General features: G+C 43.8%; 2 protein-coding genes across 2 annotated transcripts in view; one reads left to right on the top strand and one right to left on the bottom strand.

Moving 5' to 3' along the window:
• The window catches only part of FANCM (FA complementation group M), an 80124-nt gene that overhangs the window by 5013 nt on the left and 60989 nt on the right, over positions 1 to 14122 (top strand). The window lies entirely within an intron of this gene.
• Positions 4538 to 14066, bottom strand: LOC104377129 (heme-binding protein 2). Its single transcript, XM_086613870.1, has 5 exons — positions 13838 to 14066; positions 7959 to 8050; positions 6768 to 6909; positions 5133 to 5316; positions 4538 to 4709 (listed from the first exon to the last, which is right to left on the bottom strand). Exons 1-5 carry the CDS (start codon positions 14064 to 14066, stop codon positions 4538 to 4540), a joined length of 819 nt encoding a protein of 272 aa, XP_086469996.1.

The following is a 14122-nucleotide window of genomic DNA, read 5'->3' as shown; positions in this document are numbered from 1 at the left end:
CTTGCTTTGGTAAGAGACAAAAAGAAACTGAGATTCAGTTATTCTAAGGCTAACACCTGATACTATGTTTTTGGTGAAAGTTTCATGATTTTGTTATAGTTTATGTGTTTGTCATTTTCTGGGTTGAATTAGATCAGCTTTTTTCAAACCAGTAACCTGAGAGTGTATTTAAATGAGGAAGTTCCACTGATAAGCTAGCAAGAACTTTAAAAGTAGTTTTGCATCACTACAGGCGCTTCTGAATGTTGGTATGGAGTTGAGGGATTTAATTTTAGGTGTCTCAGTAGAGATATAAGCTGAAATAAGCACATAGGGTTGGCTGATCTGGTGTAATTGAGGAGTGAAACAAACCTTGACTCAGTTGTAGCTGTGGCTTCAGTGGTTTCTATTTCCTTTCTTTGAGCTGGTATTTGCATTTGTATTGCTGCTGGTTTTATTTAGAAAAGACAACTTCTAACAACACCGGGGTGTGAAAGGATGGTGCCCCAGCCTTCTCCAGTGTTTGTGGGCAAGCCAAGCCTTAATATTGGAGACCTCAGCACTTTCCAAAGCAGCTCCTGTACCTCGGTTTCTGCAGAGGTGTTGCTGTAGTTGCGGTTTTCCGCAGCGCAGTGGTGGACCTTGGCTATGCCCTGCAGTCAAATTGCACTGATTGCCCTACTCCTGTTCTGGCTTCTGAGCAGTCTGAGATCAGGATAGACACGGGAGTGCAGCCCCAGGAGCAGCAAGTACCTGGTGTGTCATCCTTGTCCCCTGCCAGAAGAATCAGTTGTGAGCTGTGCTCTGAGTGGCATCAGGATTTAGGAGAAAACTCAAGTACCTGTGTCACTTTAAGAACTGCTTCTCTGCAGTTTGGTTCTCAAGTCCTGCCCCAGTCTGTGCTGCAGTAGGAACTGGGGGGGCTGTGCTGGGCACTTGACGAAAGCGGGGTTGTGGATGGCTTTTGCAGTGAGGAGGAGGAGTTTGCTGGCAGACCTGCTGGCTGCAGCACCTAGGTGCAGAGCTCCAAACGTACCTGTTGGTTTCACAGGATGTATACTCTTTGAAAGTTATTTAGGGTGTTTGGGTCTTAGAGCAACCATTTCACGTTTGAGGGTTAAATGGCTTTTGTAAAATCAGAACACCGACTTGTGAGTTCTGCTGTTCCCATTCAAAGGAAGGACAGCAAAAGGGCTTGCACGTCTGTTACAACCATGAAAGCCAAGCGTACTCTGCACAATAAAATCTTTAATTTTCACAAACAGTAGCAGTAAACAAGACAACATTTCAGTGAAAGTGAAGGACAGCGTAAGATAGCATAACGCAACGGTGCTGGAAAAATTATGTTTGTATTTGTATGCGTACAATAAGCAAGGCCCTGAGTATCACAATAGCTGGAATAAACTTCTTAGGCACTAATGCTTGTTCAAAAAATACACGGTATGCGGGACTACATTTATCTATTAAGGCTACATCATTTAATCTTAAAAAAATACGGGTAAATTCTGTTTTACCATCTCCTTTGAACAGTGGAAGTCTAGTAACTTTGAATTAAAAATAAAAATCTCTTAATTAGTGACTAACCAAGTGGAGCCACAGAGGGACAATAAAAATAGCTATTCTGATAGCAGGAGTTAGGTACTCACGCTTGACATAATGTTTCCAAACTTTCTGAAGTGATGTATTCGAGCAATGGTAACGTTTCCTTGGCATTCTGGTGTAACCATGAAGCAAACTTTATTGTGTGTGAGTGGAAAATTCTTTGTGCCTGTGCTTGTGAGGGCTGTTTGCAGCAGTTGGTGCAATGTTCCAGAGCCATAAAGTGTACCTTGGAACTCGAGATTAATGGGTTCTTTCTTAGCAGCAGAAGCCTTCTACCATAAGTCAAAACAAACACTATCTTGGAATTCACAGTTTCACACGAAACAACACTGAACACTTAGCTGCAGTTAGGCTATCAGCACATTCAGCAGATAAATACCTTATTTTTATGTTTCAGTAGCAAGAATGTTTCTCTAACATACCCAAAAGTAGCTGAGTCACAGAAGTGTTTAGGTGAGGATGGCCTATGGAAAGAGACATGGGATATAGCAAATGCTGTTTGCAATAGGTGTTTAAAATGTAAAGTATGTACAAACTGGTGCTTTATGGTGAGAGGATTTAACTGCTTCCAATAGCTATTGGACATTCGTTGTGTCAAAGCATTAGTATAATTTCTATACCTGACAAACGCAATCAAATTGCAGAAACTTCTTTGATTTGCCATAAAACCTTGTCAAAGGTGAAAATTGTTTTCATTTGCTCTTATAAAAATCTCGGAGTGGGGGGTGAAGACAAAAGAAAACCTGTTATTTAATGCCTCCTTGGGCCCTCTACTGCACTCCGTTTTTAAAAGCTTTTTATTTTTTCCGTTAATTTGTTAGCTTTCACTTTAATACTGGCTGGCATTTCCAACAATCTGAGGAAATGTTAAAAATAAATAAAAAGCACAATACATAAAAATCAAACAGGAAACAGTTCAACCTATTGAAAAGGAAATCTGATTATGTGTATTTTTTTTTTTTCCCCTGGATATGATCCTTTGTCTTGAATGACTTGAAAGGAATAAAAGACATGACAGGTACCTTCATCATCTTGTTCTGTTAAGTAAGGAATACTTTGATGTGCATTTAAATTGGCACATCAGACAAAATGTGACCACAGCTGGCACAAGCATGTGTGCTGTTGCCTGGCAAACTGGATTTGGTAGCTTTCTGGTTGGAACAGGAAAGATCTCCAACCCAAGTCTTGAGATTCTTCCCCCATCAGTTTAACATCCAGTAAATTTGTGGCAATACAAATGGCTGTTCTGGATATCTGAACAGCTGGGGACATCAGACATTCAGAAGAAGAAAGTGAGGATTTATTTTTTTTTTTCTTCTCCCCACAAAGACTATCAGTTTGTTTGTGTTAAAACTAAGGCTTTTCTCTCTCTTTTTTTTCTCTCCCTCTTGCTGTTTCCCCAAGGAATCTCTGTGGGCAGCAACTACCAGCGAGCACCTTTCTGGTGCTTAGACAAGGTCAGCCAGAGCCAGCAGGCACTCTCTGATCCTGCTGTTCAGCAACAGGCTTTAGGTTAAGTGTGAAGTCAGTTTTGTGCAGCAGAGAGCCTTGAGGAACCAGGAGGCTTAAAGTTCTGGAGACCTGTATGTTTATTCAGAAGTACTGCATAAATCCATTTTGTTTGCCAGTTAACTCTGCCCTAAGCTGGCAGACACTGGCTCTGGTCACCATTCCGTGTGTTGTAACTGGAGAACACAAGAGCTCTATTTAAAGTAAGTCCTGTAATCAATAAACAATGTGATATCCTGAATGAAATTTTACGTAAGAAGACATTTACCTCTATTAAGTGTCAAGGTTAAACTCTACCATCGTACCTGAGGGGAGACATCACGAAGGGATTTTGAGAGCAGAACTGTTGGCTACCCTGGTTCTAAAGAGCTCTTTAACTGCAGCGAACAGCAAAGCCTGAGCACTGCTTTCAGACCTTCTGGTGCATGCAGAGCTACGGCAGCTTGTCTCTCCATCACAGCCTTTGGACTAGCAGTTGTCTGCTTGAGGAGTTATCGTGTGGATGAGGGGTAAAAGAAACAACTGCAACATGGAAAACTAGATATTAGGAAGAAAAATTCTCACAGTGAGAGTGGTCAAATACTGGAACAGGACCCAGAGGAGTTACAGGCCAGAAGGGTGTAAAAACTGCTGAACAGATTAATTACTTCAGCTGTGGTATTTTAACATTCAGCAAAGTTGTAAGGAGAAAGAGTTTAGAAAGCTGAAGAGTTAAGAATAACCACTTTCTATTTAGGAATGCCAAACATAGTCGGGAGATTACTATGAGTGTGTGATTAAAGTAAGCTGTAATTTTTGCTATCCAAACTTTAATGAGCATTAGGACTGTTCTGCCTTCTTGGTCTCTGCTCAAGGTTAAAAGGACTTTGGTTGAATGCTTTTTGAGGTAAGCATTAAGGATCTGCTCCACAGATCGTGGCATTAAACGCAGTCAGCACTGGCCTGCTCTTACTCCTTGGTTTAATCCCAGTGGTCTACATCTGGTAGCTCTCATCAGAAATTAAGACCTGAGCATTCTTTTTCTGAAGCATAGCCCCAATGTGTGAGGTGGTTTTACCATGTATCCCACCGAAAGTCCCAGCAGGGCCTTTGTGTAGCTGATGGAGGGCTCCGGGATCTCCCCAGGACCGTGCCGAGCCACGAGCAGTCTAGAGATGCCAGTAAATGGGTGAAGGGAGAGGTCTCTGCCTCCTTTATCTTGTAAAAAAAAAGGGTCAGGTGAGCTAACTTTCAAAGTGCTAAAAGTCTCCATAAAAACTGTGTAAAAACTGTGTGTGTTTCAGGTGTTACCTCTGTTTGATGATTACATGGGAGCAGTTGCCTTGCCAGACTGGTTAAAAGCCACGTTTGTTTCTAAAATCTTTGAGGGTTTGACATCTAGTCTCACGTGATTCACCTGTGAGGTTCTGCCAGTAAATCAGAACTGAGAAGCATCAGAAATGGGAGGTTATGGTCTCTGGAGGAACCATATCTCGTTGTGTCGATTGGCAGCCGCTGGGTTTGTGTATCCTGCAATGATGAATGTATCCTGCAAATATAACTCGGGACTCTCCAGAATTTCCGCCAACAGGTTTATTTCTCTCATTATAGAGTCTTCGTTGGTGATTCCTCTGAAGCTCCTGTAACAATCGACTTCTTTTTAAAATCCACAGTTTTTCCAGAGCCTAGAAATGCCTCCTTCTAAATTATTTAGTCATGTTTTGCAAATGTTACTACCTGACTGTGATTGATCTCAAACAGCTAAGTTTTTTCTTAACATTTTCAGTGATAAGTCACTTTGTTCCCAACTACACAGACTAGTGTGTGTTCTGGGATGCTGTTGTATCTCACATTTACAGATACAGCATTTTCCCAGTTAAGTTGGGAGTGATTAGGTCCTGAATATCCCAGTTTGATAAAGCAAGCAGCCTTTAACAATTACTGGAAATCAAGCTTTACTGTTTGTTAGACTTTAGAACTCAGTTTAAAAGATGTAACATGCCCAAATTGAAAACTGCATCTTTTTACCGTTTTTACTAGAACAAAATTAAAATGTTTCTTACCTACTATAAACGATAGTAGAAGGCCATTCTTCAATGATTATGTCGGAGTCAAAAGGATGAGGTGGCTCATCCTGCAGCACTTCAGGCAGGTAGTACGCTACTGTCACTGACTGGGTCATCTCCGACTGGGACTCGTTTGTGTGGACTATGGTCACAATGGGAATGGTTATCCCCAAGTACAGTCCTGAGGAGACAGACATGACTTTTTAGAAAATACAACAGGAGGTCTACATACTGTGCTTGGCTTCTGAACCCGTACTGAATAACAGAAAGTGAGTACCACAAAGCAGAGTTTAGTTACTAAAAGGAATTCAGTAGGATGTTTTAGAAAATGGGGCTGTGTGTTCCAAGTTGGAAGTAGCATTTTATTATGCCTTGTATACACACATACATCTCTAAAACCTACATACCTAGAATCATAGAATGGTTAGGGCTGGAAGGGACCTTCAAAGGTCATCTAGTCCAACCCCCCTGCAAGGAACAGGGATATCGGGGATATACCTGTACATCTGTGTCTAAAATGTGGTATTTGGTGAGCTCCCCTATCTTCCTGTAGGACAAAGAGTTTGACTTAACGTCTTTCCCCATTTATCTTGAAAACTGACCTTGCGTAATGCTTTAAATACTTGGGAACAAACCGTGGAGGAAAGACAAGGAGGCTGCATTGCGAATTCATTTGGGATTTGCTCTTCTCAAACATCTTGCTATGTTCGTGCAGTGCTATAGGGAAAGGTTGTGATTCCGACCGTGCAGGTAGCAGTGGTGACTGGGAGTGGGAGCTTTGCCTCTGTACACTTTGAAAACAAACCCGCCCTGTTCTGGAGCCAAAATTACCTTTAAACCATGTCAAAAGAATGGAGAGATTGGGGAAAAGACCTGGTTAAGGAAAAGCTTTCAAGATCGATGTTTTCAGGTTATTGGAAAGAAAATTCAGGACTGACTTCGTTCCAACATATGTACTGTTACAGAAGAAAACACTGGGCACTGCAAAACATTTTCATCAACTCACGAGTGAAAAAATGAGAACTGAAACGGGATTAAATTGGATTGGAAACTAGGTGCTCATTTTTCGTGCAGGCACAAGTTATCAAGGACATGGTGGATTTGCCGTTATTTTAAAGTAATTGAGTTCAAACTGGATTATCTTTCTGGAAAATGTGCTTCACCCACATGAATTTGTGATGTCTGTTCAGGCCAGTGCAAGTTGAGCATCACGAACTCAAACAAAGGAGGCAAAACACTGTGGTCCCTTTGGCGTTACGCTTTCAGTAGGTTCTTAGGACACGCAATTTCAGTACTGCTGTGGAAACCATCCCGCTAAAATTCTGTAGGAAAAGCCTCATTTATAGCTGATAGCTTACAAAAAAAGTCAATTCCCAGGCAGCTGTAGTGGCCAGAACGCCCTTGGAAACAGGGAGCGCTTCCTGCAGATGTTCTCTTCTAGCGTGTGTGCAGGGGGAGCAGCACTTTGGTGCTCCCAGTTCCTCTGCTGGGAAGGCTGTTTGCCAAGGAAACGTCCCTATGGACAGGGTGGAGTATCTGGAAAAAGCTGATAAAAGCATCTCCCTGATTAGGAGGAGCTGGTGCATAAATACAGCGTTTTAACTTTTAACGTAGAACTGCGGTACCAATTACCTGAGGAGTTCTGCTCACAAATGTACCTCATGAGCTTCATGAATCCGAGGCAAATGCTCTGCTCGTATTGCTTTTCTTGCATTTTTATACAAGCCCATTTGGCTTTTCCATACTGACGTTTCTCGTAAAGCAGATCTCCAAGCTGCAAACACAAAATAATAATTTTGTATTTTAAGTTAATCCCCTAAAAAAACCCAAACAAACCCAAGCAAACAAAAGTCAAGCAATATTTCACTGATTTACCTGAAGCATAAAGAAATGCCCTTCTCTAGGTGTGTGGCCGGGAGAACGGTGAGCATGAGGAATGATTTTAAGTGTCAGCTCTACCCTAAGCTCGTTCTGTTTAATACTTAGCTCAGATGTGCTTCATTTCAAGGTCCAGGATATGATAAACAGATATCCAAAACAAATGCAGGGCATGCATCTGTCTGCAGTGTAAGAATAATTGCATCTTGTTTTCAGCTGCCAGTGAAATGAGTTTGAAAGGAATGTGTGAATTTTAATCCTTCCTCATGGAAATCGAGAAGGGATATGTGGCTGATCTGGGACCAAAATTTGTTTCAGCAGGCTTCTAGGTAGTTTTCCTTTAAATTAAGGAACTGTCATCTTTTGGACTTGCAGTATTAAACATTTAGTTGCAAATAGCAGTGGATAACCTTATTATTTATCTGCAGTTAATAAAGTAGTACTGAGAAATTACTTTCAAGTATTTAATTACAACGTAAATAGCCAGGAGTCCCAAACTTTGTAGATGAAATACACTTGATCATATTGAGATATTTTAAAATTTGAATTGTATAGATCTATTTTAAAGAAATGTGACAAGAATTTTTCATGCATGGTTAGTAAAGATTTTCTTGATTGGTCATGTATTTAAGGTTAGACATTTGTTTGTACGTTTCCTCAGCTGTAAGCAGTTTGCTGGACATCAGTTTCAATTTTTCATTCGAGCATAAGGTGGCTTTGATAAGATGGGTTGGAGATTGCTGCTCTGTTTGATTATGACCCATGATACAATAGTACATGTTTGGGTTTAAATTTACATATTAATCTCTTTAAAGTATTCTTTGCTAAGGTTTATTAACAGGATTGTGTAAAGAAGCAAATGCATTGATTTAAATGAAGAAAATGGGCGTTTTATTTCAAGTGTCAAAATATGAGGGGTTTTTGTTAAATTAAGGGAGGCGGTACCTTTTCTTTGCGCTGGATCAGAGTGAAGGGGATGGTCTGTCTCTCCTGGGGGCTGTTATTCCTCGTCAGCTGCTGAATGGGCTCTGCCATGTCTGCAACAAAACGGCACAGGGCCAGTTTTAGATGTGAGGCTATAGAAACAAGGGTGCAACATGTTTCGTTCCACTTTCTCTTGCTGTGTGTGTCATGAGTTTAGTTGGCTCCTCAAATTTAGTAGGGAAGGTGAAGGGACTCTGTCTCTGCATGGACGGCCTTGCCAGTGCCCACAGCTCTCTCTGTGTCGAATTAAAGTTTACCCACCTGAAGAAGTGAACTGAGCTGACAGCTCTTGTTGGGTTCAGAGAAAAGCTGCTGTGGAACTTTGTCATTTCCAGAAGATGTTTTATGACCAATATTCTGCCTCAGCATTTGACATTATGCATGTTTCAGTGCTATCATTAGTCAGGACATGTGTGGGGCAAGGGCCACGCTGTCGCTCAGGAGCTGCTGTGCCCGAGCCACTGGCACAGCGCAGCAGGCTGCGGTGCCAGCCGAGCCGGGTACTCACTGTGCCTGCGTGCCGCACTGCCCTTCCCTGGGACTCGCTGCTGGTCGCAGTCTCTGGGAGTGTTAAAACAGGGACAGTGCATCCCAGCTGTGGTGCTGTGGGGATCAGCGTTGGCGTATGCAAAGTGGAGTTCTGGGTCTTAAATGAATTGCACGGTATTTATTGATTTTAATGCAAACCCTTCTAGTAAGACCCTGCAGGAGGGAAGAATTTAAAAATAAAAGGTGAACAAATGTTTTCATTAAGATGGAGAAGAGAACATTAACTTTTGTTTGTAGCTTCAGGAGGCTTCACCAAACAGGACACACGCTGGGCTGTATCAGAAAGAAGGTAGCTGGTCACGGGATGTGACTGTGCTGTTCGGTGCTCGTGAAGCTGCATTTCGCACGCTGTGCCTGGGTTGGGGCTCCATGGTACAGCAGTGGCACTGGTGAACCCGGAATACTTTGGTGGAGGGCCACCTGGCTAGTTCTGGCAGGAGGATGCTCAGAAGGGGCTGGGACAACCCCTTGTGCTCAGGCTGGAGGGGAGGAAGTAAGGCGGGATGTGGAGGGGAGATGGAAGTGTAAAAACTACAGATGAGGGAGGAGGACAGTGTCCTGTTAAGTTAAAGAAACATAAGATGAGGAAACTCGAAACTCCTCAGTGTGTACTTCACTGAAGAACTGTATCATAAGACAACATGTGATTGTTTAACAAAGAAATTAGAATGCAGATTTGTGTTAACACAATGCCTTTTTGTTGCGTAGTAGTTTTGTCTGTATGTGCTGTCTGATTAGATACCAGTGCATTAGGTGAAGGATTTTATTTCGTTTTGGAAGAGGCAGAAGACTGTTGACTTGGACTCAATGTTAACATTCTAGAAAAACTGAAACATAACTTATATAGGTGGAAGTAGAGCAAAGGAAGTTTCAATATTCTGTTTGTCAGGTTCCACTACAGCTGGCAGAAAGAAATAGGGCAGTTCAGTGTTCTCAATAGTTGTAGTCACTACAGATCATTAGTAAAGATGAAATGGAACATACCAACTTTGTTTCATGAGCCGGGACTCCGTGTGTTTTGCATGCTGCTTGTGTTTGCCGTTGTCTGTCTTGTCCTTTGGAACAAGAAGGGCTCTGAGTATAGTCTGACATGTGTGATCATCTCTGAGCTGAGCTTACCAATACTGAGATGGAACTGAAATGTGCTGTGACTTTTTGAATGACTCTCACATTTTGTAAGAAATTAAGTAGTGAACCTATTCTCTATTTCTACATGTAGTGACACTAGCAATCATCCAGGCTGTATCAATAGTTACACTTCCCAGCGAAGCCCAAAGAGATGGAAGGAGCAAATATACTACACTTGCATATATAACACTAGCACATTCTGGTACTTCTGTTCTCCTACAGTTTTGTAATTTAACTATGGCTGGATTAGATGTATTTGCAGCTATGGTTGCCTTGACTTCAATGTAGCTGCAGTTCGTAAATGAATTATGCTTGGAAGTTGAGCCCTAGCAAACAGGCTTGGAAACTCTGGATGTAAGGTTAGTCTTAGGAACGGAAAGCCTCTCTTCCAGAAGAGTTAGGCCTTTGCCTTTGAAATTTGAAGTAATGTAGACATTTGTACTTTGATAGAGGATGAGAAACTTAGTATCTATTATATCTTAATATATTTGAAAGCCTGGATGTGAATTTCTGCCATACTACCTCATGGTACGTATGAGCCATGCACGAAAAGGACTGCGGTTTCAACTGAAGTGAAAGCCCTCCTCTTGGGTGTTTTAAATGCTTCGTTGTCTTATGTGGGAAAGGCAGGATGATGGGGGAAGAGAGTACGATCCGTGTTCCAGAGAAGAGGAGAATTAAGATGCAGGAGAATTAACTTGGCCCGGGTCACTGAGTAAATCTGTAGCTGAGCTGGGAATCAAACCTACATCTCCTGGCATCCAGCACAGGGGTCTTAGCTCTAAGACTATTTGGAATAGTAAAGATCCTTTTAATAAAGGGGAGAAAGGTAACGTTTAGTTAATATTAAATTAAATTTTAGAATATAATATAATTTAATTTAAAATATTTTTAAATATATAATTGGGAAACATTTAAGATGTAAGTAATAACCAGCATGTAGAATTGATCTCTTTGGAGGCCGAGAGAAAAACAAAAGTAGATTAGACCTCAGCACTGAATTACCCGCAGAGTACGTGAGAATTAAGAAACATTTTAGGACTCTAGAAATGTTAACTCTATTTTTTGATTTTTTTTTCTTGGTGACTGTGGGGTTTGTTTCTTTTTCCTTCCATATTAATGCATAGGGTAGGGATTACAACTAGTTAAGTCCTTTCAGGAATTTTATTCTTCAGTTTATGAATCCATACCTGTCAGGCATGACAGTATAACATATGGATTATGAAAATCTTAGCCTGGACAACACTTAGATTATACTGCCCAAACCAGTGAGTTGCTTAACATGTGTCTGCCAGTCCGAGCTTGCAAACTTGAACACTGGTGTGCTGTTGAATACGGGGACCAAACCTTCATGCTAAAATGAACCACTAGACGTGCACCTTGGAGAGAGCAATTGGAAAACAGCTCTGGAAGGTGTTTGTGAGCACCGTCTTGGAAGGAGGCTCTGTGCTGGGCTGGGCATCATCGCTGGATGACCCAGTGATGGAGACTCCGGTCCTTCCCCGCACACTTTCTTCACCGACAGATGTCTTGGCAGTCCAGCAGAGCCTTGCTGCCACTTGCACGAGGTGACCTCAGCAGGGGACGTACACTGGAATTGGTGGAAAACCACCTGCAAGGGTGGTTTGATCTGGAGCCCGGGTGCTTGACCTCAGGGGATGCTGCTTTGTATACTGAGTATCTTTTGGTGACTTCATGCTTGAGCAGGTAGATGGTTTTGATGGCAGCAGCTTTCCTGAGCTTGCTCGCTCATGAGTGTTCTTACATTGAAATTGGAATTGAGACATCGAAAAATCACTGCTGTAGCATGTTTTCTGCTTTTACTGGGAGTAGACAAAACGGAGGTTTCAAGCCAAGAAAGTTAGATTGTAACTTCCTGCACCTTTAATATTCTTTTACCTTTTTGTTGCAAAGTTTGGCATAGGCTAGTCAGTCTATAGGATTAAGATCTTGTTAACAGTGACACATTTATGTCAGCCATATCAATGTCTGCTGTTATCAACATCTTACAAAATCTTAGATTTTTTTAGAAGGCTTACAGTGTTCCTGTTACTCCGAAAGGTGCTAGCAAAAGCTACAGAGCACATCGTCTTTTGGAAAGCTCTGTTGTCCCCATGGAAGAAAATGGGCGTCAAAGCTTGTGGCAGTTCAGAACTGTTGATAAGAGGGAGGGCAGTGTTCTTATTTTGCAGACTTGACCGCTAGACTATAAGAAATACGTGTTCTGTTGTGGTCTGCACAGTTACCAGGCTGGTAGTCAATAGTTCTCATATTTTTGAGTAAAGTTCTCATATTTTCTTACATTGTGGCTTCAGTGGCACCAGCTGCTTGGATGGGGCCCACTAGTGAAGAGAGGTGGTCTGCACCATATGGACAGGGAGGATTTCTCCTCCCAGAAAGTCATCTGGGTTTCCTCTCTGAGGTGTTCCATGAGGCTCAGGTACGCTTTAGCTGACTGGGTACTAAACACGGATATTAACACTTGATCTTCGAATGGATCACGTACATTAACCTGGCAAGCTCTTAGGCTGTTCTAGTTGAGATGCAGTCTACTCTGGACAGCATCTGAAGAAAAATCTTCTATTTACATTTTGGTAACATTTGCTTAGTGTAACAAAGTAAACCTTTTATAAGGCAGTAACTAAAATATGGTAAAATACTACTTTGGACATATTTCCTAGGCTTGATATCCTGCCTAATAAATCTTAGTGAAACAGGGCATTGAAATTCCCATGTGTACCAGATAACTTCGTGGGAAGGAATCTTGTTTTCTGCTGCACAAAGCTCCTCTTAAGGAGCAACTTGGCATCTGCATGTTCACCCCTCACTCCCGCGTGCCCCTCTCCTCTCCCCCTCCCTCTCTGCCGCTGCAGGACTAGAAGCCTCGGATCTGATGCACTGATTTCAGACCCAAACCCGTGGCTGCTGTGGTGTGTGTTGAAACTGGGATGGCACTGCTGGCACAGGGCATCCAAAACCCCCTTGTAAGGGGGCAGAGAATTCTCTGCAGACTGACCTCATCCTTCTTTTAGTGCCCGAAGAGGCCTTACTTTTCACAGTTAAAACGTTAGAAAGATAAGGTGAGGCTCCTAGGCATGACTTGAAAAGGAAGTTGTAGCCTCTTTTGCTGCGTTGGAACATACAAAAAGTTTAAAATAACAGTAATTTCACTTTGGTAGTGTCTAGGTGCACTGTTGTTCAAGGTGTTGCTGCGTCCCATCCTCTGAGAAGGGGATTTATCTGACCAGGAGATGCTAAAGATCTCTCTCTACTTCCCTACGCCGGACCGCGCAGATGAGTTGAAAGGTTCCGAATGAGATAGGTTTGCAGTCACTCCCTGCTGCTTGTTAGGAGCTATCTGGCTGGTTACAGTCTTTCAGATTCTGCTGGCTTTATTAAGAAATAGTTTCTTTTCATTTTTAAGCAGGTAAGCCTGGGAGGCTTCCTGTCAAACAGCAAAGTCGAGCCTTTTACTTGTTTACTCAGTGCCATCTTTCAATTCAGCTCTTTCTTTGACGCGCTAACCTCTTGGATGGCTGGAGTGAGGAGAGGTTCTTAAGACAGGTGCTTTTGCAGCTAGTCAAATTTAATTTTTAATTAAGGCTGAAAACTCTCCTCAGTCCTTTTTAGCATGAATAGGTCGATCCACCACTGCTACAGCCGCTTCTCTAAGTCCGAAGAACGTTTCGAATCGCCCTGCACAGAGCTTTAGCTCGGACTTTTTATCAGAGGCACATGGCACTACGTGTATTCCTGTGCCCTCGGCCGTGTCTCCTCGGGCCAGCTGGAACGCCAGCCCCAGCCCCTTCTGCAGGGGCAGCCTTGCGGCTGGCACGGCCGAGGGGCGCCTGGCGAGGGGAAGGAAGGGGCAGATGGGGCCCGCGCTCCCCCGCGCCTTCCCCGGGGGCCAGCTGGGTCCCAGCCCCCGGCCCGGCTCCCTCCGGAGAGGGGGGAGATTTGCGGGGGTCCGGGCCCGTCCGTCCCGTTCCCGCTGGGGGGGAACTTGCCACCGGCACCGGTGGGCACGCGGACCTGAAGGTCGGAAAGAACCGGGGAGGTTCCGGTGCCGGCCGGTGGGCTCGGCAGAGCTGCCGCCCTGATCGCCCGAAGCCCCGCGGGCGTAAGCGGCTTATCCCGGCCCGCGCTGCCCGCCCGGCGCTTACCGCGGGGCACGTCCACCTGGTGCCCTCTGCCCACGCTCTGCCAGTAGCTCAGCAGCCGCTCCTGCTCCTCGTCCTCCATCCGCTCGGCCTCCTCCTCCTCGGGGTTGCTGCCGTTGCTGTGGTACGCCGAGTCGGGGCTCTCCTCCGGCACCCCGGCCAGGTCCTCCAGCGTGATGACGGCCGCGCCGCCCGGCTCCGCGCCGCTCATGCGGCACCCGCCCGCCTCCATGGCGCCGGCAGCGGGCCGGCCGCGCCGCCCGCCGCCTTATGAAGGGCTCGCCCGGC

Source organism: Tauraco erythrolophus, chromosome 6 (genome assembly GCF_009769465.1).
Source record: "Tauraco erythrolophus isolate bTauEry1 chromosome 6, bTauEry1.pri, whole genome shotgun sequence".
Lineage (NCBI taxonomy): Eukaryota > Metazoa > Chordata > Aves > Musophagiformes > Musophagidae > Tauraco > Tauraco erythrolophus.
Note: the sequence above shows the minus strand (reverse complement) of the source record. Positions and strands in the feature narration are given on the sequence as shown.

Excerpts from the sequence above, each read along its gene's own strand:
- LOC104377129 (XM_086613870.1), bottom strand. The coding sequence starts at position 14,066 with ATGGAGGCGGGCGGGTGCCGCATGAGCGGCGCGGAGCCGGGCGGCGCG. Across the intron at positions 5,317-6,767 it reads TTGTGAGCAGAACTCCTCAG|GACTGTACTTGGGGATAACC; the intron begins GTAATTGGTACC and ends CTGTCTCCTCAG. Across the intron at positions 4,710-5,132 it reads TCTACTATCGTTTATAGTAG|GAGCTTCAGAGGAATCACCA; the intron begins GTAAGAAACATT and ends CGATTGTTACAG.